Source organism: Cheilinus undulatus, linkage group 7 (assembly GCF_018320785.1).
Source record: "Cheilinus undulatus linkage group 7, ASM1832078v1, whole genome shotgun sequence".
Lineage (NCBI taxonomy): Eukaryota > Metazoa > Chordata > Actinopteri > Labriformes > Labridae > Cheilinus > Cheilinus undulatus.
Window position 1 is genome coordinate 35,822,380 of NC_054871.1, and position 27,013 is coordinate 35,849,392.

General features: G+C 39.2%; 1 protein-coding gene across 1 annotated transcript; it reads left to right on the forward strand.

Moving 5' to 3' along the window:
- On the forward strand, positions 1-26,525 carry si:ch211-129c21.1 (uncharacterized protein LOC563087 homolog). Its single transcript, XM_041790882.1, has 14 exons — positions 1-129; positions 12,157-12,667; positions 14,450-14,592; positions 15,577-15,639; positions 16,017-16,115; positions 19,154-19,253; positions 19,545-19,655; positions 19,870-20,021; positions 20,244-20,416; positions 21,539-21,695; positions 21,798-22,020; positions 22,892-23,007; positions 23,243-23,462; positions 23,578-26,525. Exons 2-14 carry the CDS (start codon positions 12,559-12,561, stop codon positions 24,339-24,341), a joined length of 2,430 nt encoding a protein of 809 aa, XP_041646816.1. The 5' UTR covers positions 1-129; positions 12,157-12,558; the 3' UTR covers positions 24,342-26,525.
- Positions 26,526-27,013: the final 488 nt, after the last annotated feature.

Sequence of the window (27,013 nt, forward strand, 5' to 3'; positions counted from 1 at the left end):
GCCAGTTAATCGCTCCCTGCAGGACTCAGATGTGGAGTGAACGTTACAGGTGGAGCACAGAGAGTCGAGTCTGACCAGACAAACAGAGGCACTTTCAACGGCGTTTAACGTAGATGCTGACAACTCCCGGTGAGTCTGACACCGACGACATGAGCCTCTGTTCTGACTTACTGACTTGTTTGTGTGCAGCTTCGTCCCAGCAGGCTTCTATTATTTTTTGCCACAGGTTAGTTCTGGGAATTGGATTAGGCAAGCTGTAGGGGTTTAGAGGTGTAACTTCACTGTCTTATCTAAGATTATGGGAAATCCTAATCTAATAATAGAAGCTAGACTAAGCAGTAGTGGGATCTGCTTTAGGCTGCGTGCAAACACTTTCATGCAGACAGACAGAGACAGGGAGATAAAAACTTGTGGGGTCGTGGGTAAAGCTTCAGGTTAAATGTCTCAGCAGTGCATTTTGAAATTAGGCTGTATTTGTTCATATAAAGTGCAAAGATAGTCCTCACTGAAAGCTACTGACTCATTAAGTTTCCCTTTAAAGCTGCAAAAAGAATCTAGTGGTTGCTCTCTAGGTTTTCGTTATTTGTATTCACTCCACATAACCAGTGCTACTACAGCTAAAAATATGCATAGTCCATTCAACATCAAATCTACTCATGCCTGTGTTTTTATTATGACTAAATAAGACTGAATGGTACAGGGGTGCTCTTTAGTAGCTTTGTAGGTGGTGAGAGTTACACTGCATGATATGTGAGTGTGGCTGAGCGAGCAGAGGATATATAAATGCTGTCAGTGCACTTGCTCAGGGGATTGCCCAATTTCAGCTGTCACACTGCAGCTCAGTGGTGCCGACTCACACAGCACTGTGTAGTCAAAGCTATGCAATGATGCATTTACTTTATTATGTTTTATATACATGCACTTTGGTTGTTAATTTTTCTATGCTTTAATGCCTTCGTTACAGAGTGTTTTATAATGATAGAGTAAAAAAAGTACTGATCCCCAGTTATATACTCACTAAATGCTGCAGCAAAGGAGTGCATTTTAGTCCACATGCAGGAGGTTAATTGCAGAGGTTTATGATGAGGTTTACCTGGACAATTGTTCTGATTCTTTATTACTTTTAGATAGCCTACTGTTAGTTATTCAACATACCTTTTAAAATAACTACATCCATTTCTTTAGATATATTTGGGATCTTTGTATGCCTTATTCAAAGAGAAGAACAGTGTATAGAGTGGGGGAGATTCATGCGGGAAAAGAGCCTGCAGGCTGGACTTGAACCTGGGCTGCCCATGCACATGGGGCGGGACCTAACTGGTAGGCAATCTGCGCCTGTACATCTGTTTCATAAGGCAGGTGCACTCCCTAAATTGCACAAGTATTTTGTCAAAATTTCTGTTCTGAAAAGCTGCTGATATATTTTTGCAGTCAAGGCAGTGTGCATCAGTTTGCATGCAATTTGTGATGACTAAAACCAACAAAGTTTCAGATATAAGGCACAAGGGACTTCTTTGTGTGTTGCTGTTGTATCAAAACAGGTATCAATTTCATTTGCGTTTGACTAGTATCATACTCGAAGTTTTGGATTATCTTAATTAGAAGATGAAAGGAGGTTTTCTTCATTAATCTCTCAAGGAGAACTTGAGTTTTTCCACCCTGTTGTTGAACATGCTACCCACATATAAGCTGAAATCCATCCACAAACAGGATCATATGGATGCACAAATGGAGAGATGTCAGAGTGGGGGCTGCTGCCCACAAAGGAGCGCTGACCTCGCTTAAGGGCACCTCAGTTTTCAGAAAGTGTACTGGCACCCCTCCAGCTGCTAGACTGATTTCCAAACTTAGTTTGACTTGGACTTGGACACATGACCCTCTTGTTCCCAACCCAAGTTCTTACAGACTGAGCCACTGCCGCCCCCATAGAAACAGGAATAACCCAATATTGGTTGCCCAGAGGACCCGTGGACTTTTTGCAGTGGTTTCGATATCCTTTGATTATGCATCCAATCAAAGTTGAAATTCTGGAATCATGTCAGTCCCAACATTTACACCACTCAACATAATGACATGTTTAATCTGTAATACTTTACAGACATTCATACTTTTAAAGACATTCAAATGCTCAAAAAGCAACTGTCATGTTTATACTAGGTAATTGCTATTAACTTCGATCTAGAATTACTGCACTAATTTTTCTAATTGCAGTTAATTGCATACTTTATCGTCCCTTTCAACGAACTTCGGTTAAGCCCCTGCAGCATCTCCCTACAGCCACGCACAGTGATGTAAAAAAAAGTCTACCACTGTGCCTTAATGTCTCACTTCACTTTTGAAAAAATATAGAAAGCTCAATACACATATTAAGAGTCACCTAAACCATATGTTATTAAACATTCTACTTTTTACTGTTCACTAATTTCTTTTTTTAATCCATAACAAATTTGTTTTTCCATGGTTAAGTCTTTAATCTACTATGAAAGCAGGTCTGTAGCCACACTTTAAGTCAGTTACCCTTAGTTTAAGATAGAAAGATCCAGAAAGGAGAAATAAGCAGATTTAAATGCAAAATAGTGGAATTCTTGAATGCAATAAAAAGGGTGTGATTAATCGAGATTAACTATAGAAATCCTAAGATTACCACAATTAAAATTTTTATCTTTTGACAGCCCTAGTTTATATCAATATTAAAAACTAAAATACCTTGCATTCCTTATTTGACTTACCCCTGTGTGTTTGGCTTTCTGTTTCAAGTGTAAGAAAAATGAAAATATTTGCTGCAACCCTGGTGCTGACTCAGTAAAGTTAAATAGACCATTTCAAGAAATCAGGTCTTTGGTTTGTTTTTCAATCTAACCTGCTCCACATGTATTTGTTGTCTTGGGTGTGGCTGGCTGGTCACAGCAAAAATTAGGGTTTAAATTACATTATTAGGCTTGTCATGCCATGACATCCATTGATTATTTGTGTGTATTTCGCTTCGATTTAATTTATGCAGGACAGGCAAAAACGGAGAGAAATGGAAGGTAGCATGTTGCAGCCTTGGTACTTGCTTGGTAAAGTTGAATAATCAGTTTCATAAAATCAGTTCTCCAGTATGATTTTCAGTCTAACCTGCTCACCACATTTTGTTGACTTGGGTGTTCCCATCTGTCAGTGAACTTGTCACACAACACAGGCGGAGCAGGCAAAGTGTTCTGCTCCTCTTATTTTTCCTTTGTTCCCCAGCTCCTGCTGAGACTTGCCTGAGCGTACATGTGTTTTTCCTCTGTATTTGTGTGTGTTCAAGTGTGCATTCACGCTCACCCAGACGTGTCTCACCAATGAGCACTCATTTGTCAGAGAAGAAGTGACAATCTAACCGAACAGGTTAATGCATTTTTATTTATTCTTTGCAACATCATCTTTATTTTCTTTGCTTTGACAGTATACGATATCCACAGGCTTAATGATACGTGCTGTTCAAGGCTTGAAAACTGTCCACACAGCATGTTTTAAAGTATTGTTTTCCTGCTAATTACAACTCTTGGAAAAAAGGTGGCAACTACTGTCATTATCATGTAAAGAACCGTTTGTTTTTAGCCATCTGAGCTTGCAAAAATATAACCTGGTGCTGAACTGGGGTGTGTTTTCCAGTGAGTGTTTCACAACAGAGTGTTGGTGACACAAGAGGAGTGTCAAAGGTGAACTCCCTCCCACAACCAGTTTCCTGTTTAGGCCCCTGTGATGGAACTATGTATCTCTCCTACCAACCAGCCTGCCAGCATGCTGCTTAACTGACTGGCACACAGAGACAGACAGGAAAACAGTCAGCCAGTGACTCAACCAGCGTCAAACCTGTAGAGCAGTTACTCTGCCACACAGGTAAATCAGTTAGAGCCAGAGGAGGGCTCGCCCGTACAACACAGCGCAGTGTAATGCAAATGCACCTCACCATACCCGAGGCCTTCACTGTCACGGCTCGCTCCAGCTGTTCCACTGTTCACACAGCTCTTTGGGTTTGGATTTGTTATGAGTCACGGTGATGACAACACTCTGCTTGTCTGTGCATGCTTCAGATGCTGCTGTTTAGGAGTTTGACTTTGAACGCAGCACGTAGTTGTTGTGAGAAATCACCGAGGAGTTTTGTAGATATTGTGGAGGCTCCTGAACAGACTATAAATATCCTCATGCTTCATGTGGTTGGAGTGTCTGGAGATACAGCTGTAGGGCTTCTTCAGCCCATTGTGCTGCTTCATCTGCAGCCTTTGAACTCACAGTTGTTCACAGTCTATGACTATGATGAGGAAAAACCACCAGCACGGTGCAAACCTTTTCAGGATTTCTGCTTAGCATAAAGGTACATGTGCCAAGTCCATCTGTACATTTATACAGACACTATTTTTGTTTTTCTAGTTTTGTAGATGTTCCTTTCCCTCAACTATGACTCTCTAGTTGCTGTATTTATATGCAAACGGTGTTCAAAATGTCACATTTCTGAAGAAAGCGTCACAGTGTTTTTCATTTTATGCTTGTGCTACACTGTTTTTCATATCTTTTGCCAAATTCAAATGTTTTTAAAATCTGTGTGGATAAAAACCGAGGGTGTCTTTTACAGGAGAAATACAAAGTTACACAGAGTTGTTCTGCTTTCTCTCTGCTAGGAGATCACCAGATATCACAGCAGTGCTCCACAACATACCCTTTGACTCGGGGGGGAGCAAACTTAATTTAATGGTGGTTTAAAGTTTCTGTGCTCACAAAGTGTCAGAGAGACAAGCTGAAAGGATAAACAAAGATGAGGTCTGAGAACTGAGAGGAAGTTATAGCATCAAACTCCAGCATATTGAAAGAATCAGTTTTACACCACCAGCTGAATTTTGTCACCTTTAATTATTCTAATGATTTACTAGTTATAAAAGCAACTCATAAAAAGGTCATTATCCACTTTGTAGTATGCTGCCAAGTGTAGCTTTTGCAGCTAATGCACCATTAAAAAAATGGAGTTTGGCAATGAAATGTTAAAGCCTTCCTCTGAGCATAAGGAGTCAAAGATACCATGGGAGGGTCTTTCCTGATTAAATTAAAACAATAAAAACAGGCAATAAAAGTTTGGAGACCCTTAACACAGGCTAATTTATCTGGAAAGCTTAGAATAACATTAACTCATGCACAATCAAGGATGGCTAGTTTTTCGAGAATCTCAATGCTCTACAGTTAGCCCTCTGTAGTTTTAACTCCTCCAGGTTTACATTAGCCAGACAGTAAAAGTGAAGTGATTGGTCAAGCAGGAGGGCTGTGGTGGTTTTAGTGGTAGTGTGATGAGTGATTATCTAGTCTTTTTATAGTATAGGTGCACGACTTAAACTTTTGATAACATAGTAAGTTAAGTGTCTGCTGGTCAACTGATGCATTAAATAATGACCTTCTTAAAACTCAAATCAGTTCACCCCAAAGTCCAAGTCTATGCTTGTATCAGATTTAACCAAAAATCCCTTAATTCACTTTTTTAATAAATTGCATATCTTTTATTTTGTAATAAATCCATCAGTCATAACAGATGCCAGAAAAAAAACATCATAGTCTATTACAAACCCCCCCCCTACCCCAAAGAGGGGTCAGTATACTTCTAGTTTGACCCCGCCCTGGGATTTCTGTGGTCTTCTGCGTTGTGGCTGAATTGCCGTTGTTCCTAAACGCTTCCACTTTCTAATAACATCACTTACAGTTGACCATGGAATATCCAGCAGGGATAAAAGTTCACAAACCGTCTTATTGCAAGGGTTGCATTCATCTGATTACCACACTTAACATCACTGAGCTCTTCAGAATTACAAATGTTTGCAAATGGAGACTGCATGGCTAGGTGCTTGATTGTATACACTTGTGGCAACGGGTCTGATTGAAACACCTGAATTCAATGATTAACAGGTGTGGCCAAATTCTTTTGTCCATACAGTGTACTTGCCCCATTTTAAGATTTTTTTTCCTTTTCTGTCCTGCATGACATTGTATGACATTCTTTCGAATCCCTTAATTCATTCTTTAAAATAGTGCCCACAAGATTTAAGCTCAGTGACCCTGACCTTGTACCACCAATTTTTTTCAGTTCATCCTTCAGCCAAAGTGGACATTTCTGCAAAGGTTGGAGAAAATGCTTTAAAACATTCTTGAGATATTGTGTTTACAAGCAAGGCCAAAGGCCCAACGCATGATCTCTGACCTCCAGATCTATTTAGTCCACCCCTCAGGCATAGGAAATTTATGTGAAGTTTGTGGAAAATCCCTCAGAGTATTCTTTAAATGTTGCATTCAAAAGCATGGGATGACCATGAGGTCAAGTGCCCTTAACCGTTTACCTCCAACATCATCCTTGAGTCTGAGAGGGCATTTGTGCAAAACTTGAAGAAAATCCCTTAAAGTGTTTTTGAGACATTGCATTCTCAAGAATGGCCCTCCTTCAAGAGTTTCTCACTTCTGAATAGGTGAACTCATGAATAGAAGTAGTAGTAAAGTAAATATTTGACGTGGCATCCAGCCAGACACACATCTCCAAATGAATGCTAATGTGGCTTGTTGACTGCTGGATGTGGTAATAAGTTGCCAATGTGTTCACCAGAATACATTTCATTGAGGAGTGAATTTATGTTCATGCTTTCTTCTGTTTTAACTCCCACAGAAACAGACAAAAAACACAGTTTTTTACTTTCTATGTCAGTCAATTTATATTTATGTAGTTACAATTCATAACAGGTGTTTTACATTGTAAATGTTTCAAAACAATTTTCTTAAAAACTGAGAGAGGATAACTGTATTCTTTGTTATGACATTTATAGAAATCCAACATGAGCAAAAGACTTTGCAACATTTAGAAAAGTAGCAGTGGTGAGAAAAACTGCCTGAAAACTGAACAGAACCAGACTCTTCATGAGCAGCCATCTGTGGCAGCTGTGTTGGGCTTAGAAATTGGGATGAATGGAGAGACAGAGAGAAAGAGATGGAGACAATCAAACAGAGAAACAACAACAGCTAATACAGATTTATGGCTTCAGCGCCAATAATATTAGCAACAACAGCAAAGAAATGATAACAGGCTGGTCAAAGTTTAGAACAGTTAAAGTCAACAGGCCTATTAAGTATTTACAATGTTGTTGACATTAGGGTTGGTCTGATAGCAGTAAGGGTTGCAGATTTGATATTAACTGATATAAATGATTCATAACCATAACCAATTTATCTTTGGAAGATTATTTCTTTGTTGTAACAATGCTTCTTGGAAATAAATCGTATACCTTTGGAAAGCATGTTTGTTCCCCTTTTAAATGGTGTCACATTTGTAAGGAACACACATTTGTGGGATGAGCAGCAGAGCTGAGTTTGTGGGTTGCACCAATGAAAAATTTGCCAAATTTTCTCTCTCATCATAGGACTCCCTACTGGCAACATGAGATGGCACAAATGGTTCTTACCTTCATTTCTATTACTGTGCTCAACCTTTTAAGATCAGATTTTGAAAGAACAACATTGATAATTTTTCCCTACGCAGACATGTTACATTAAAGGATGTTTGACCGGTGATTGTAAACATTTCAACATCTCACCAATTTGACAGGAAGTATTTGTAATTCTCATACCAAACATCTGATTGCTTTCAAATTTCACACATACATGAAGGTCTGCCCCTTTTCACATTCAGAAGTTAATTGCATTGTTTTGCTGTAGCTCCCCTTACTGGCAACAGGAAGTGACATGATTAGGCCTTTTCTTTATTACTGAGTTGAACCTTTCAAGCTCAGATTTTGATTGCAAGGTAGCAATATTTGTCCACAGCAATGCCATGTCTTGTTAAAGCAGTGGCTCTAAACATGGGGGTCTGGACCCTCTTGACACTGAGGAGTCACCAGATGCCCTCCAAAAAAACAGAGAATATTTTTGGAATGAATTCAAACTGGGTGTTTTTTTTTTTTTTACCAATTAATTTTTCAAAATGTATGTGTAAAATTGTTAAATACGAAATAAGAATAAAGTGTTTAAAAAAATTCTTTAGAAGTAGGCTAAGTCTGCACACGGCTGTTCTTGAATGTGCACTGCTGTTTTCAACTGTGCTTCAACCAGCCTCAGGTACAGGCCGCAAGTCTTTGGCACCTTTATTTTGGGGGTCGTGGGCTGAAAAGTTTGAGAACCCCTGTGTTAAAGGATGCCTTTCTGCAGATAGCAAGCATTTGTCTTGCCATTTGAGACAGGAAGTTGGTCTATCTCTGATTTGAAACATCTGATTTGCTTCAAATTTCACATGTATAATCACAGTCTGCCTCTCTAATATTTAAATTTGAATTTTATGGCTTTGCTGTAGCGCCACCTTCTGTTAGACACCAGTAGCACCTTTTACATAATGCCTCCTGTATTATATTTATTCTTAAATTATAAAAATCAGTCCTGCTCTTATCGCTTCTACATATCAGCATCTTCCTTTGTCATACTGCCACCTACTGTTGACAGGAAGTACTACCTCATATAAAAAGTGCACTTTGCTCATTAGTTTGAATTTTTTGAGAGTCTTGTGAGGATTAACACGGTCTCTCTGCAGTGCTGCAGCACACCGCACGGTTTTGCTAACACCCAATAGTTCCCACATACCCACAGTTGCGACGCACGTTGACATTCACTGGGATGCAAGGGCCCTTTAGTGCTGCTTGTTGCCCTAGCTTGAATTTGCTCACATTAAAGAGTCTCTTGTTATTTAAAAAAATGTACGTAGTAACTTGCGTGAAGACCTTTGCTTTGGACTCCCGCCACCCTTTCCCTACACTCGCTCTGTTAACACATGCTCATGTCAGTGTGTGAGTGTGGCCATGCATAAACACAGGAAGAGAAGAGAGCAACAACTGCTGCATGCTCTTTTATTGTCTCAGTCATACCTGCCTGTCTGCAGTGTTTTAGAGGATCTGTCAAGCACTGTGAGAAACAACCTCCAGTCATTCCATTCAGCTTTAACCCTCAACCTACACACTCTCTGCCCCCCACACCCCAACAACCCCCTCACAGCCTGTGGGCAAAAATATGCTAGACGTTGGCGCTCCAACAACAAATGAGCAGTCCTATACATGCAGCAGCTCGTCCTGCTGTGTCAAGTAACAACAAGGAGGGAGCATGGCAGTTTGTTGCAAAACGCACATTGAAAACCGAGGTTGTTCAGAGGCACTGGGGAACGAGCTTGGCTGCCTCTCCAGGGAATTTGGAAGCTGTCATTTTCTGTCAACAGGCGAGAGCTCTGCGGTGTGTGTGTTCAAAGGATGCACCTCTATGAAATGATACGAGTGTTTTTCCCTCTGCGAGCTAAAATCTAAATAAGTGTTGCAAAGCAGCTGTGTTGTGCGCCTGCCTTTGAGCCGTGTGCACCAAAAAGATAAGAATATAGTTTTTACCTTGCGAGGCTGCTCTTAAGTATGCTTTGTATGTTATTCAGAGAAAAAAAAAGTGCCTTGATGAATTTTGAATGAGGCCGCGCTGCTCAGTTAGTCAAAACAGAAAAGAAAGTCGCCGAAGTGATAAGTCTCAATTCGGCGTGATTCCCAGGGTAGGGATGGAGCGTTAAAGCAGTGAATTATTGTGATCTGCATGCATGCCTAAACCTGAACTGATCCCCTCTGCTGCATGAACCCCGCTGAGCCCAGAGGAAGCTGGTTCTTATCAGGGAGGAGGACAGGAAGACAGAGTGGAGGAGGAAGAGAGAGTGGGGGGGTTGATGGGCAGCAGGGCGATCTGCAGTACTTTACTTAACATCAGTTTCCTCTGTACGGTTTACTTATGACTTCACAACTCTGCATTTACAATGTGCTCTGACGATGCAATGAAAGGGTTTATGATTTGTCATATGACAGCTAAATGTGACCAAGCAATCTGGTTGGACAGGAAGTGGACTTCTCTCTCCTTGTATCAACCTGCCTTCAAATTACAGGAAGCCTTGACTATATAACAGGATGGACAGCATTATTGTTCAACTGTTGTACGAAGATGAAGCCAAGATAACCCTATAATGGACACCAACATACTTCCAAAGTCTGCTCAGTAGGAATCAGATGGAAAGGCTGTCAACAAAAACACACATGTAACTTGCTGAGAAAATGTCAAAGTACCCTCAGGTCAGCTCAGTTCACAGCAGAACAGATTCATGTGTCAATATGAAGAAGATATTCACTGTTATTGAAGTCAAGTTGGATTCTTCTTTCTGTTTCCCCTCTGCTGATCTCCTTCAAACAGAGATGTCAATCAGGGCATCTCATATCTTTTTTATAGCATCAAGTTACTAGCCTAATTAAAGAAATCTCTCATAAAAAAGCTACAACTTTTGATACTAACTAGTAATCCTGACAGAATTCATGTTTGAGAAAAACATATGACTTGTTTTTAACTGTGAGAGTTTAACTCTTCCCATCTGTTTACATGGAAGAGGTGGGTTTTCAACCTTTGCTGCAGTCAGTCAGTAAGGACAGCTTAAAATATTTTGGCTTATTGCAGCAAGGTGTTTCTCTGCACATTCTTTTTAACAGTCTGTCTTTATTCTTGATGATAGATAAAGGCTGGTATCTCAGAATAACACAACAGGCTATTGTTCTACTGGTTTTATGATCAATTGTGATGTACAAATATAAACAGTAATGTGCGTAAGTTTTAGGCATGTTTGGGCCAAAAATTAGGGCATAGATTTGGTGAGTACACAGTCTGCCTGACCTGTAATTTTCACATACAGTGGCTGTGCCATGATCTGCCAGCTTCCTCTCTAGTCAATCAGATCAGCTCCATTGTCCACGCTCCAGTCCGGCACCGTTGCGTCCCTGAAGCGCCACAATCCACTCTGCTGCGCTTCGCTGGTGATATGCTGCAGGTCTGTTTTCAGCACTGGCCACTGCCAATCTGTCAATCAGAAAGCCCCAGATAGGAAGTCAAAAGCGTATAGTATCCGGTACTTTTAAAATACAACACAATGCACAGACTCCCGATCGTAAATCATCCCTATATCAACATTATGTCTCATCCTGCTGTGAGAGCAAAAGGTCAGTGGGAGGTCAGTGGTTCACAGAGCTACAAAAGCTCCATTGACAAGGAAAAGTTGACTTTTGAGGAAATTAAGCCTAACATTTTTTTACATAAATCACATATCCTTAATTCAGTATTAACCTTGTAGCTTCCTTATGTACTCACCCATGGCATAAGCCATAATATCATGGACTTATACCAGAAGGGATGATAAATTAACCCCAAAAAGGTAAAACGGGTGGGGCACTGTGTTAAAATAATTGTGGCTTAGTACTAGTAAAAGCACAAAACACGAATGAGATGCAGAGATGAACAGAAGGACAGCTTCTAGTAGCAGTTCCCATAACATTATGTAAAAAACTTCTACCTAACATCCAACATTTCTACAATGAAAAACAAGTTTTGTCTGTCAGAGTGGCTTCATCATGAAATCCACCGTGACAGGACATGTCCCGTTACAAGTTTAGAAATCAAAGATTCTCTGGCTTTAACAGCTGTTGGAAATATCAGGAGTGATTTAAGTTTTATATACATACAACATAAAAGTAGTAATTTTTAAATTAATATAGACAATTCATTGCAAAAATTCAAATATTGTAGCTTTAAATGAGGCTGAAACCCAAGACAGACTACACCTTGAAAGTGTGGCTCAAAATCCCAGGTTTTTCCTTTAAAAAGCCATTAAGTATTTTATAGTCTTAGCTTTCTGATGTAAGATCTAAATGATCATCTCAAGCAGGTTTACTGTCTTTAATTTTCACTAACTTGCTACTTACTGCCTTTATTTTGTTGTTGATTATTATATGACATTAAATAATGTTTGCTTCTTATGAGTCAGAGGAAAAATACCAGCACTTCAAAAAGACATCATCACATTCACATTGCAGTTATTGCAATGAGGACACATCATAGTTTTGGAGTTTTTTATGTGTTAAATAAAGATTCCTGAATGATGAAATGTTCAGTAGAAAAAGTGGACGGAAATACTGAGTAGCAGGCAAACTGAAGAGAATATGTTTTCTATTTTTTCCCATCTTCAAATGTAAACATCAGTCTTAGCATTAAAAGCCAGTCTTCCCACGTCATGGATCTTTTTAATTATTAACGCATAGATTTTTTTCATATCTCTCTTCACAGTTGGCACCATGAAGATGATCTCCTCCAGCACTCCTCAGCAGTAGGCGGGCAGCATGGCTTCTGCTCCTCCTTCCAGAGAGGACCAAAGTGGCTCATTAACGCTGCGCTGGAGGCTAACGCCGACATAGATCTATTTTACTCAGTACCAAGACTTCAAACTGAACCGAAGCAGGCTGAGTTCCTCTCTGCTGGCCTGGTTAAACATATGTGTGAACTGCCTTTAAAAACAAAGATGACTTGTGCCAGAGCGTCACATGTTCAGGAAAGGGCCATCAACACAGTGTAATAATAGCAACATCTGGACTGAGGCTTTGGACCATGTTTTGTCTCTGATTGGGTGCGTTGGTGGCAGAGCTGGACCCTGCAGCTCTTCCACACTTAGATAAACCTGGACTCTGAGCCATGTCTCTTCTGACAGTCCTGAGCATCGTCTGTGGATGGATGCTCCATGTTTCATTCAGTACCCTCAACACACACTACGGCATCCCACGACAAACTGTCCCCTACCAGAGTAAGACCCTTACTTCATGTTCCCTTGAATGCCTTTGCATACTGTGCCTATAAAAAGTATAGACCCACTTGGATGTTTTACCATTTTATTGGTTTTATAAATCAATCATGGTCAAGATAATTTGGCTTTATTGGCAGAAGATTTTTAGAAAAAATGTCAAAATGAAAACAAATTTCTTTAAAGTAATGTCAATTAAATAAAAATATGTAATAGAAAATAGGCGACTGTATTAATATTCACCCCCTTTAAAGTGACCTACCTAATTCAACAGAGGTCCAGCCAGGTGGTGCTAGTAGTCTCACAATTAGTGAAATGGGGATCACTTGAGTCCTGTGAATGTCTGAAGTGATTGTAGTATAAAGACACCTGTGTCTGGAAGGTCCACTGTTTAATCAGTATTCTTGGCTACCATTACACTATGAGGACAAAAGAACACTCAGAGAGAAGGTTATTGAAAAGTATAAGTCAGGGGATGGATACAAAAACAATTCCATGGCACTGAACATCCCACAGAGTTCAGTTAAATCAATCATCAAGAAATGAAAAGAATATGGCACATGTGTGAACCTGCCTAGATCAGGCCATCCTCACAAACTGAGTGACCGTGCAAAAAGGAGCCTAAGAGGCCACCCAGACACCTGTGACTACTCTGAAGGAGTTACATGCTTCAGCTGCTGAGAAAGGAGAGACACTGCATACAACGACTGATGCTCAAGCTCTTCACAAGCCAAAGCTCTATGGGAGTGGCATGTTGAAGAAAACTCATTAAATCTCAACTAGCGTTCACCAAAAGGCATGTGGGAGACTCCATGGTCAAGTGAAAGAAAGCTCTTCGGTCTGATGAGACCAAAATGGCCATCAGACAAGACACTTGGCTGTGTTTGGCGGACTCCAAACACTGCACATCATCACAAATACGCCATCCCTACTGAGAAACCTTGTGGTGGCAGCATCATGCTGTGGGGATGCTTCTCAGCAGCCGGCTCTAGAAGGCTTGTGAAGGTAGAGGGTACATGAAAGCAGAGAAATAGAGGAAAACCCTGTAGGACAATCTTATTCAGCCTGCAAGAGAACTACAGTTTGGGAGAAGATTTATTTTCCGACAAGACGATGCACTGAAGGAAAAGAAAAACCTACACAGAAATGGGTCAAAGACAACAAGGTGAATGTTCTGAAGTAGCCCATCAAAGCCTAGACCTAAATCCAATAGAGAATTTTTGCCTGTTTGAGACCTATCCACACAGACTCAGTGCTGTGATTGCAGCCAAAGGTGCATCTACTAAATACTGATACGAAGAGGGTGAATATTTGTGCAGTCACCTATTTTACATTACATTTATTTAATCAAAATAAATTTCTGAAGATCTGCAGATATTTTCTTTGACATTAAATATTTTTTTTGTCCATAAAGCCAAACTATCTTCACCTTAATTGATTTATAGAATTAATTAAGGAGTAAAACATCCACAGGGGTACTTTTTATGGGTACTGTATGCTTAGTGATTTGTGGCAGATTGACTCCTGTGCTGGAGCATGAACTACCTAAATTTCTATTTGTTTGAGACTATATTTGAGTATTTTGTTTGTGCTATAAGAACATGAAGTTCAAATTTAACTGCTTGGTTTGTGTGCAGTATGGCACAAGCTTCTAAATTTAAAAGATTTTTGTTCTTTCGTTTTTGCTGTTGGGGCATTTTTCCAACTTCAAGCAGTTACAGCAACTGAAAAGTACAAAATACAATATAATGAACCGCAGTGTTATGCAGATATTCTTCTGTTTAGATGAGCTGCGGCTGTTCAGGGAAGAAGGGATCTTCAACTACTCCACCATGCTAATGAGGGATGACCTGGGTGTAGTGCTGCTGGGAGCCCGAGAGGCTATCTATGCTCTGGACATCAACAACATCTCTGTGAGAAAGGCTGTGGTAAGAACATAACATGAGATTCAAGAAAAAACTGTCAGAAAATGTGGAAGTGTGGTGCTTGTTCTGATTAATTTGAAGCCGCTGTAAAAAGCTGATAAAAGCATGCATGGCTAAAAAAGAGTAAGAGAGGAAAATGCAAATACTCTTCTGCATTATAAAATTGTTTTTAATTAACTTTTAATTATTGCAGATTGAAACTGAAAGATGAAATGAGCATTCATGAAAATTTGTATGCAGTGGTCGAAGGCATTTTATCAAATAATTAGTAAGCTGCTCACCGTCAGACTTTTGGTGCCTAATCTTGGATTACAGCAGGGTTTCCCAAAACTTTTAGCTTATAACTCCTTCGAATGAATTCATGTCTATTTGTGATCCCACATCAAAGGTTATGAAGGTGTGGATGTGAATTATGAGCAGTTCAGGCAGAGTGTTTTTCCTCCAAATGTCAGATATGGAGGATTTTTTTGAAGGCTGACAAGGTGAAAGTATCCAGTATTTCACAAGATTTCACAAGGTTTGGACTCAGTGGTCATAAAAAGCAAAGCCTCCCGCTTTCTTTTATTATTCAGAAATATTTCATTTGCTTAAGTCATAATCCTAGATTCTTTGTATGTCTTTCTCTCTAAATCATGGCTAAAGATCTACACAGAATCACCTTAGATTGTAATGATATTTTCTCCAACACTGTTGTCTCTTTAGCTGGTGTGTGTTTGCATGTGGAATTTAAATGAGCAAGAGTCTTGTGAGAGCTCTATATGGTGATCTGTTGATTTATAATTATACTTCCACAGATAACAGTCACAATTAAAGAGGGCTTAGCGACCCAGCCAGCAGGTACCTTCTCCCAGAGTAACTAACTGGTCTTGGCATGCTGAAAACAATGACATGTGTGAGGTTAAATGAGCTACAGCTTCACTGTCCTGCTGTGGGTTGCGACACAGTTCCTGCATGCTTTGACAAGACTCCCTCTCTCTGTTGATGCAGGTGTATTGGCGAGTAACTGAGGAAAAGCAGAGGGAGTGCAAGTACAAGGGAAAACATCTAGAGGTTTGTGTAATGTCTTTCAAAACACTCTAAATTTTACTTCTAGGGCAAAGATAAAGCTGTAAAGGATGAGTGAAAGCATTTACTCCCTGGTGCAGTTTATCTCTGTGCATTTGTAAATCATTTATATGGGACTCTTTTTTTTCCTTTTCAACTCTGCACACTGAATTCTCTTTGAAGTGCTTTGCTTACAGCTACAAGCCGAATGTCCAAATAAAGGCATGAGATGAAAATGCACATTCACAGCCTTGACCCTTTGGTCAGCAGCTCAATTCAAGGCAGCCATGGCAGTCGGTGTATGTATGTGGCATGTTTGTGTTTTTGCGGCTGAACTAACAGAGCTCCGACCTTGGCATTCTCTGGGCTGGATCTTGTTGCAGGTGGAATGCCGGAACTACATCCGAACTCTGCACAGACTGAACGACACTACAATGTACGTGTGTGGCACCAATGCTTTTAGCCCCTCCTGTTACCACATGGTAAGTGTGCAGTGTACTATGCAGTTAGTTTACAGGATTAAAAGTTAACCATGAGGTTTGGGACATTCAGCTCTTTTGCAAATATGTGCACATTTTCCCTTATGATGATAAATATGGGGACGTTTAGAACTCCCCTATACGGAGGAGTGATTGTGATTCTGCATGCTTTAAGCATGAGGTCGGCACCCTTATTTTTTCAAGAAATGACATGAAAGATTGAAACTAACAACATGAATAAAACTCCTTAAAACTTCCCAAAAATCTTATTTTGAATTCATAAAACAAGTGCAAACTCTTCTTATAAATAAGAATTCTCATATAGAGTTAATAGTGCATTTCACGGGACTATTTTATGTTGAGGATTAATACAAATATAGTTTATGCTTACTATAATCTGCCTATGTTTATCTGATAACACATCAGCAAATGAATTACTGTAGCTAACTGATACATTTAACAGTATTTACCATGTTCATTAGAAGTATTTCTTATTTACTTTTAGTAGAAAAGCGAAAGTATACTTTATGTTTACTCGGATCAGAGGTGGATCTAGAGTTTTCTTATTTTTGTTTGGGCCATCAAATTTGCTTGATAAGAAAATTTAGGGGGGGGGGGGGGGGGCAAACATAGAGCAGAATTACTTTGGATTTTTAATGATAATTTTTTGGGAAATATTTTATTTAAGATTTTTATTCTCTCATATCATTGCCAAAAACACTATTTCAAATTCTGGTATATATGCAGTGACTCTTTGTAATGCACACGCTGGAAATCAAATCCAAGAAAATTAACAATTTTTTGGCAGCCAGGAGTTGTGGTGTCAAAAAAGTTAAAAAGTAACAATCTAGTGGCAACATAGAAATATGTCCATAACACAATAAAGCTTAATTATTAATGAAGATGTTTTTATAAGTCATATTCTAAAGTAGAAAGAAAAGGAGATGTGCCACATTGAGATGCAAGGAAATTTACTACAAGTCTGCTTCAACTCAGCCCAAATAATTTTTCTCTAATGCTTTATTTTGGTTAGTCAAATTTATAGAAACAGAAGCACCACTACAGCTTTTTTGTAAACTGACTTAATGTGTATAAAAACACAGAAGCTAGAAAATATATGAAAGAAAAAAACAATACAGACTGATATAGACACACAAGCACATACATATCCATGTGTAACATACAAGAGGGCATACAAGCATAAAATCTACGTATGTCTTACCCCCTTGACTTTTTCAATTTTGTTATGTTTCAGCCTGATGCTACAGCTCACAAAAACATTTTTATTTTCACTAATCCACTCTCAGTACCCCAACATCTTAAAGTTGAAACAGAATTTTAGAAATTTGTGCAACCAAAAACTGCTTTGATTTTACAAAAAACTTCAAGTGGGCTTTCATGTGTTTTGCACTGAGAAGAGGCTTCTGTCTAGCCACTTCTTCATAAAGCCCAGATCAGTGGAGTAGGCTGCAGTGATGTTTGTCCTTGAGGAACTTAATCCCATCTCTGACCATCGGGTTCTTGGTCACTTCTTTTATTAAGGCTCTTCTCCTCCGATTGCTCAGTTTGGCCAGGTAAACAGCTCTTGGGAAGAGTCTTGGTTTTGCCAAACTTCTTCCGTTTAAGAATTATGGAGGCCACTGTGCTCTTTAGGGCAGCAGATTTTTGTTGTGGCCTTCCCCAGATCTGTACCTTAAAACAATCCTGTCTCTGAGCTCTGCAGGCAGTTCCTTTGACCTCATGGCTTGGTTTTTGCTCTGATATGTATTGTCAGCTGTGAGGCCTTCTATAGAGAGGTGTGTGCCTTTCCAAATCATGTCCAGTCAATTTAATTTAGCACAGGTGGACGAAGTAGAAACATCTCAGCAAAGATTAAGAGAAATGGGAGAAACCTGAGCTGAATTTCAAGTGTTTTCACAAAGGATCTGAATACTTTTTTCAATGTGATATTTCAGTTTTTTTTTTTTTTTTTATCTTAAATTGATTTGCAAAAATGTTTAAAATACTGTTTTCACTTAGTCATGATGGGGTACTGAGTGTAGATTAATAAGAATTTTTTTTTGGCTGTAGCATCAGACCACAACATAACAATGCACTTCATATTATTAGATAAATACCAACAAATACTTCATGAAAAAGTCTCAGCAGGACACTTCAGATGAACTAATGTATATTATTGTTGATATTGCAACAAGTTAAAGGGTTATGTAGTAGGCCCATGCCTGTTACATGCCAGACCCTCACAAATACATCATGTTTGTTGTTAAGAACATATGTGTTTTTTTGTAAAGCTTGCTGTTCTGGTATGCATTTTGATAAAAAGACGGAGTAAGATGACTTCCAGGTCAATTCAGTCCATTTTCTGGAAACAGCTTATGCTGTCTCTGTGACTTTTTTTTTTTTAAAGATTTATTTTGGGTTTTTTAGTGCCTTTATTCAACAGAGGAGGACAGTGGATAGAGTCGGAAATGGGACGAGAGTGGGAAGAGATATGCAGCAAAGGGCCACAGGCTGGATTCAAGTCCAGGCCGCCCGCATACATGGGTCTCTCCTTAGACCGCATCTGCGCACCCTCTGTGACTTTTTAAAGGCTTTTTTTTTTCCCTCCAAATCCAGATGTGTGTCCAAGAAGACCTATAGATCTGTGGATCAAGTTTCAACATAAGATTGATTTCTGACAAGGCAAAAATCCGATCATGGTTTAGGATTGTTTTTTGGGTTGGCCATAGATCCACCAGAGACTAGGATGGATTATCAACCTTCTATCAGTTTCAAGTCTCTGCAGCATATTATTTGTTCTGAGAACACCCCCTGAGTTAAAGATGAAGGATATATCTAAATATTCTTGGTTTTTCAAATTGTAACAAAGTTGCAAATATATGACAGTTGATGTTAATGGGCTTCAGCATTAAATGACTGCTAAAGACCTCTTATTCTAATTCACTGTCGGAACTGTCTGAATAAAGTTACATATTGTGTTCCTCCTTTGTCTTCACTTTAAAAAGTTTTATTTCCCCTCTGTCTCCCTCTGTTTCCGGCAGACGTTTTATAATGGACAGCTGAGGCTGGAGGGAAAGCAGGAAGAGGGAAAGGGGAAATGTCCTTTTGATCCCTTCCAGAGATACTCCTCCCTCATGGTTGGTGAGTGTTTGAGTCAGGTGCTGCTGCCAAAGAGAACAAAGCACAGAATACTGCTGAATGTTCAAAGTGCATCAACAAAAGTGATCAAGCATGATAACTGTTCGCAGACTTTGATAGCCACGAGACTGGAGCACCACATGTTTTATAAATACCTCCCAGCATCTGCTCTCTCCTTATTCATTCATCACACAAGTCCAGTTCAGATCAGTTCATTAGTGGGGATATAAATCAGATAACATAATAATTATAATTTCCAGGAATTTTTCCTCACATCTTATTCCTGTCTAACAGGAAATGACCTGTATTCTGCTACATCCATCAACTTCTTGGGCTCTGAGCCTGTGGTTCTGCGCAGCTCGGACTTGGCTCTCCGCACTGAGTTCAAGAGCTCCTGGCTCAGTGGTGAGTTCCTCCTCTTCAAAAAACTAGCCTTTAAAAGTTTTATATCACAGTCGGCATAGTTTAGAGGCATCAGCCGCAGCAACAACCACGCTGCTTATGCATGATGCAGCTGTTATCTGTGGATAACCTTCAATGTAGCTGACACAGATCAAAGATTTGAGATTTTTCTTTGCTTTTTGCATTAAAGCGCTCATTTCGTGTTTTATGATTTCAGAGCCAAACTTTGTCTACATGGAATTTGTGGATGAGAGTTTTGATAGTGCTGAAGGCGATGATGATAAAGTGTACTTGTTCTTCAGTGAGAATGCCATGGAGTATGACTTCTACAGCAAAGTAGCAGTGTCTCGAGTGGCCCGTGTCTGCAAGGTATCATTAAGTACAGAATAAAAACTAACAGTCTCTGCAACACCTCAGGTATTTTCAGAGTTTGAAGTATTTAAAGGCAGTGTTGTGTTTAGTTAAGAGAGAGAAAATATTACCTTTTGTGTCTAGGCTCATGTCCCCTGTCTGACACAGGTCTGATTGTTGTGGCTAAAGGGGATTACTTGCAGAACTGCATATGACTGAGCGCTCTGTCTCTGTGTTTAGGGGGATATGGGAGGCCAGCGGACACTGCAGAGGAAGTGGACTTCGTTCCTGAAGGCTCGTCTAGATTGTTCCCTCCCTGAACCCAGCCTGCCCCCCATTGTCCAGGATGTCTTCCTGCTTAAGCACAAGGACTGGAGGAAGAGCGTCTTTTATGCTGTCTTTACTCCCCAGTCGTAAGTACTTAAAATCAAATCCTACAGCTTTATGGCTTAGGTGGGTGTTGACGTGTAGCTGCAGACAAAGCCAGTGATGTTGAGTTTGTTTTGAGCTTGTTGCAACAGACATGCATTTTATGTTTGCTTTGAGATGATTAGATTATCCTTCTTTTTTTTTTTTTTAAGGAACAAAGTCTTTTAGTCTGGGCAGTTTCTTCACTGCAACCCCAAATGAGAATCCTTACTGTGGAAAATGTAAACAAAGGCCAATTCATCCCTTGAATGTTTGATCCTTTTATTGATTTTATAAATTAATCAAAGTCAATATAATTTGGCTTTTTATTTACACGTGCCTTATTCCTTTTATTTCTTCATGATGGATTTAACTGAACTCTGGGGGATGGTCAGTGCCTTGGAAATTTTTTTGGTATAATCCACTGATTTAAACTTTTTAATAACCTTTTATCTGAGTTGCTTGTAGTGCTCTTTGACTTCATGGTGTAATGGAAGCCATGAATACTGATTAACCAATGACTGGACGTTCTGGACACAGATGTCTTTATACTACAATCACCTGAGACACGTTCACTGCACTCAGGCAACTCATTTCACTAATTTTGTGACTACTAGCACCAGCTGGCTGGACCTCTGTTGAATTAAGTCAGTCACTTTAAAGGAGAGGAATATTTATTTTTTTACTTTACATGTTTTTATTCATTTGACATTACTTTGTAGAAATCTGCTTTCATGTTGACATTAAAGAGGTTTTTTTTGTTGTTGTTTTTTTGTTAAAAAAAGAAAAAAGCCAAATTATATTGACCCTGACTGATTTATAAAATCAATGAAAGGGTAAAACATACAAGGGGGTAAATACGTTCAGGCACTATATATTCCTCATAGTTATAACCAGTCATCCGGGGTAAGTTGGTCATATTATATTAATATCCTTGTGACTTCCTTCTTGCCTTTGCTGTCAAAAGTTTTGTACTAGTGTCTTATGATATATTTTCCACCCATTGAATAAAATACCACCACATTATTTTTGGATGAGGGACTTTTTTAAGTTTTAGAAGTATGCTTCAGTCAACTTAAAATGTTTGCTAATTTGCTGACTAAAAATGGACAATTTGATGCTTCCAGGAGCTTGTCCCAGGTATCTGCTGTCTGTGCATATGCTGTGTCTGCCATCCGAGATATTTTCAATGAAGGCAAATTCAAGACACCTGTTGCTGTGGAGACGTCTCACGTCAAGTGGGTGATGTACACTGGAGAGGTACCAGTCCCTAGACCGGGAGCGGTGAGTCTGAGCACTTTATTGCAGCCAAGTTTGTGGCTATTAAAGTGTAGAATGCAAACCTTAACAAAAATACAAGGCTAAATAGAGGATTTTGTTTTTCAGTGCATTAATAATGTGGCCCGTAAAATGGGGATGAATCGCTCTCTGGACTTGCCTGACAAAACCCTCCAGTTCATCAGGGACCGTCCCCTCATGGACGAGGCTGTTCGCCCTCTGACAGGAGGGCCGCTGCTGCTCAAGAAGGGAGCTTTGCTGACTCGGATTGTAGTGGACAGTGTGTTGGCGCTGGATGGACAACAATATGACGTCATGTTCATTGGCACTGGTAAGAAAGTTATCTCTGAAAAAATACAGGAGACCAAATTTAGGGGGAAATGAGAAAAAGTTTCAACTTTAGCTGTGTTTACAGCATGAATATTCTGCTACAGTGAATTTAGTTTTTGATCAGAAGGATCTCTGATGCAGATTCATTAAAAATAAGGAAAACATTAGGGTTTTTATTAATCAATATACTCAAGCTACTCTGATTCATAAAGACTACCTGGTTTGATGAAACAACCCTGATGTCACTGTTTTTATTCAAATTTTACAGAACTCAGATCGATGCAGAGAAATATGTGACTTCTGCCTTTTTCCAGTTAGAAAATAAAGGACAAAACACATAGATGTGGGAGAAAGGGCTACACATTTAATCCCAGTAATATTGCTTTTTGTAAAAAAAAAAAAAAAACAGGGCAAGTATAAATTTATCCTGATTCAAAAAGGAAAAGGTTTCTTGAAAACAAGCATTGCTTTCTCACTGACCTTAGTATAATGGCCATTCTGCCACACAGTTTTGATCGAGTCAGAAGCTCAAGCCAGCTACCCTCATATTAATTGGTGGTGGTCAAAAAACAAACAAACAAAACATCATTTGGATTGATTTCATATTCAAGAAAAGCATACTATAAACACAGCTGATGTGTTATATATGAAGAACATCAGATTGACATACAGTGCATTAAGAAAGTATTCAGACCCGCTTCTGCTTTTTCAGTAATCTGATGTTGCAGCTGTGTTGCAGCTAATGATGCTTAATCAGTTTAGAATACAAAAAACACATTTCTCATGAGTAATGAGTGTGTAAATAAAGGTCAGTATCTTTGATGTGCTACTTACATTGGTATGTAACGTACTAATTTTTTATCTTCTGTTAGAAAATGGTTACATTCAGAAGGCTGTCAACTACGATGGAGAAATGTTCATCATCGAGGAAGTTCAACTGTATGAAAATCCTTTTCCTATAAGCATCCTGCGACTGTCATCCAGCAAGGTTACTCATGTTTATTATAGGTGCAATCTGATTTATTAGACCATCATTCTCACAGGTTATAATGACCACTGCTGTTTTTATTTGCAAATACTGTACAGTGAGCTTCAGTATGAATATATATTGCAGTTAAATTATATCACCTCTTAATTGCCTCCAATAGGAGATGGAGAGGCTTTACAGTAATAAAGATTAAGTGTTTATGGTTGGTCACTTTGTGTGTCTTTTGTGTAAACAGGGTCAGCTGTATGCAGGTTCTGAGTTTGGTGCTATCCAGATGCCCGTCAGTAACTGCAGCCACTATGACACATGTGCAGACTGCATCCTGGCCAGAGACCCTTATTGTGCCTGGGACTTCATCGCCCAGCAGTGCTCCTCAGTCTATAGCTTAGCATCGTCTTCAAACCCTGCATTACAGAGTCTGAAAGAGGGAGATGTCTCACAGTGTCCTCAGCCAGGTATGTTTATTTACAGTTGTTTGATCTCATGCATTGCTGGAAAAGTGTTTTGAGTCCCAGAAGTCTTCTTAATTAGTATTCAGTTGAAAAATCCTGGTGTTTGTGTCTTTTTTAGAGCCGGTAGCAGCTGTGGATTTCACTCTGGTTCCAGAGAACAACATCCAGCTGCCTTGCCAACTCCACTCCAATTTGGCACAGGTCCTCTGGCGCTTCTCTGACCAAACACTTCAGTCCAGCAACAAATACTACATCTACAATGGGGGCCTCCTCATTCTGAGTGCTTCTAAATCGGACGCAGGCTTGTACACATGTGACTCAGTGGAGCAGATCAATGGCAGAGCGTACAACCGGACTGTGGCTGTTTATCGATTACAGCTCTCCTCTGGCTCAGGAGCAGGGGGCAGCACTACTCCTGGATATGGCGTGACAAATTCCTCAGACTCTAGTAACAGTCTGAATACAGCTGCACCAGCACCGGGGCCAAACGAGGCCAGTGAGGACCCGCTGTCCCCTGAGAATCAAAGCGACACTGGCAGGGTGACACGTTTAGAGGTGGCCGTGGCTCTGCTCTCTCTGCTTTGTCTCTCCCTAATGGGCGTCATATTTTGGATCTGGAACAGAGGGCATTGGGAATGCGTCAAGTTTGCAAAACGTTCTGGTGCAAGCGAGGCAAAAAGGCAGTCAGCCGAGTACATGCATATCCCGAACAGAACTTCAGAGATAAAGCTCCTGGGGCCTGAGTCCGGTAGACCTTGCAGTGCCAATAATAATCACTCTGCTGTTGACTTCAAAGGAAACGGGGAGCACCACTTCACACCTATGGCCAACATTTCAAGCCTGGATGGTCTGGGATACATAAACGATGAGTCAGAGATTTGACTCTGCTGAGGTAGAGACATTAGGTGAAGGGCCGACGACAGTGCACTAATTAACTTCCCATAGGTGTCCTGCTGTAAAAAGCTTTTCACATTATAAATTCTTTTGATAGGGGTGCTCTGTCTCCATGTCAATTCCTGACAAAGTTCATCATTTCTGTACTCTAACTGGGCAGCTGATGTTCACTAAAGAGAGTTTTCAGGACTTCTGGTGGACTTTTCACTCCAGGAAACAGTTGAAAATTCATTTTTGTATCAGTGTAACTTTTGTATAATTATTGTGAATACAATTTGTGTAAAATATTGTGTACAGCCAAGACATTTTTTTCAACCACTATTTATTTGACAATGAAGTTTTTATTTCAGCAATTGTAAAACTTGTGATTGGAGTCTTGAAAATGTGGCTAATAATTACACTGTTAGACTTCCAGTTTGGTCCGTGTATTTTCTGGCAGTTCCAGCCTCAGAAAACCCAGAGAAACTTTTGTTATTATGTTTTTTGCTTTTGACCAAAAAAATGTAATAACTTAAAAAAAAAAACTAAAAACATGTTCATGTACATTTTTCATTTCTAAAAAAAGGAACAACTGAATAATAGGCTGTTTTGCAGTTTTTTTTGTTTTAGTCACAAAAATGGAAACACTGGACACTGCATCAATTGTTTTGTACACACAATAACAAATAAACCTTTGCACCAAACATTACAATCATAAAATGTAAATTTGACTCCTGCTGCATACATGGATAAATACCTCCAGCAGTCCAGGCTTATTTATTCATATTTATTTATTGTCCCCCTAATATTGATACAGTCCATTAATTCACTAATACATTTCCATTGATATTATTTTAAATACATTGTATAGAGCAAATAGACCTAATATTATACTGTAAAACATGGTGGATTGCTTTGATTTTGACATGAAGACTTTTATTTTGAAATTTGCACCTTTCCCATGGGGTCAGATGATTTCCTTTTCCTCAGGTGTATCATTAAAACAGAAAACAAAATAACAGAACTTGAAGATAAAATTGGACCAAGTTTTTCTTAAATTTGTTTTCAAGTTTTTACCATTTTCATTGTAATCACACAAACAGGAAAACGGAATGCAACATAAAATTAAAAAATTGGTCCAGTTTCTGTTTGTTGTTTTTCCAATTCTGTTTTTTGTTTTCTTGTTTTAAAGAAAGACTTGAAGAACAGGAGAAGATGTGACCCAATGGGAAAGGTAAACATTTCAAATTAAAAGCCTCCATATCAAGATAAAAGCCAACATAACCACCTACAGTATAATAGAGGGCTTTTTTCCTCTATACAGTGTTTTACAAATCATTTAAGTAGTAAATTTACAGGTGAATTAATGGTCTTAATTATTTTTAGAAATAGTTTGATTACACATACAATCCTAATAAACCTTTCACACCTAAGAATACAATCATGAATATTTTTTTTTCACCTTTGGGATTGAAACAAGAAAAGACGGAGGAAAACAGTTTTTCCCCTGTTTTCAATTTTATTAAAAAAAACAAAAACAAAAACCGAGCAAGATTTTCTCTGTATTTCTGAAGCTTGTTTGAACCAGCAATGGACCTGCCTGAAAGTACACTGACCAAGGCTCCTTTTTTCCATTTTTTCTTTTTTTTTAATTAACAGGAAAATGTTTTCTTTATTTTTTTCTTTACATTTTCTGTCAAAAAACGAAAAAGCTAGATAACAAGACTTCCCCTGAATTTCTGAGGCTGATTTCAAACAGGAAATGGAACTGTCTGAAAATCCACTGACCCGGTTTCCATGCACATTTCATTTGATGGATACTGCTGGCAAACTAGGACGAACCTAATCAAAGGGCAAACTAGCTGTGTAATAACTCAGTAGTTTGTACTGCTCCCTTCGTTCAGGTTTACAGCTTAAAATGGACCATAGATTTACATCTACGTTTAGAAATTCAGACTTTTGTTAGTTGAAATAGAGTGAACTCATGCTCTCTGTCTCTTATCACAAGATGATTTCAGAGCTGTAAATGTTGTCAAATCATTGAGAGTGTCATTGGGAAGTACAAGTGTGGGTGTACATTTCTGTCAGTGAGCAGACTCTACATCAGACACAGCAGATAACAACTCTGTCTTTTGGTGTCAAACTTTGGAAAATTCAGTCTTTGTTGATAATAAAAAAAGGGCTTCCTTGAGAGTTTGACATGTGTCTAGCTGTCAGTAATGATTACCTTTCTGTCACACAGCTCAGGAATGTATTTGAAAACAATCCTGGGATTTAACCAGCATGCTTGTTGTCTTTAAACAGGAACTCATGTGAATTTTACAGCACTGTAACATGGATAATAATATCAGCAAAAACACACTGACACCAAAGCTCTGTCTGTTTTTGTTGCATATGTCTGAGACAGATGAAAATTATAGGAATGTAGGCAAAATCTGCGGTGTCTCTTTCACACTGTCATTAACTTCAGTGCTCAGAGCTGCCGTATGTTTCATCTTAAACAAGTGCTGTAGATCTGAAAGGGTTGAAGTAGGTCTGTACTCAATTATTAATCAGTGCAGTATAACATACTTGTCAGTAAGAGCCAAGGTTATATATTTATCTTACCAGGTGGTGGATTTAGAAAATACCACCAATGCAGTTGCATATATTTTGCTGTTAACGGGCTTTCGTGCTTGGAT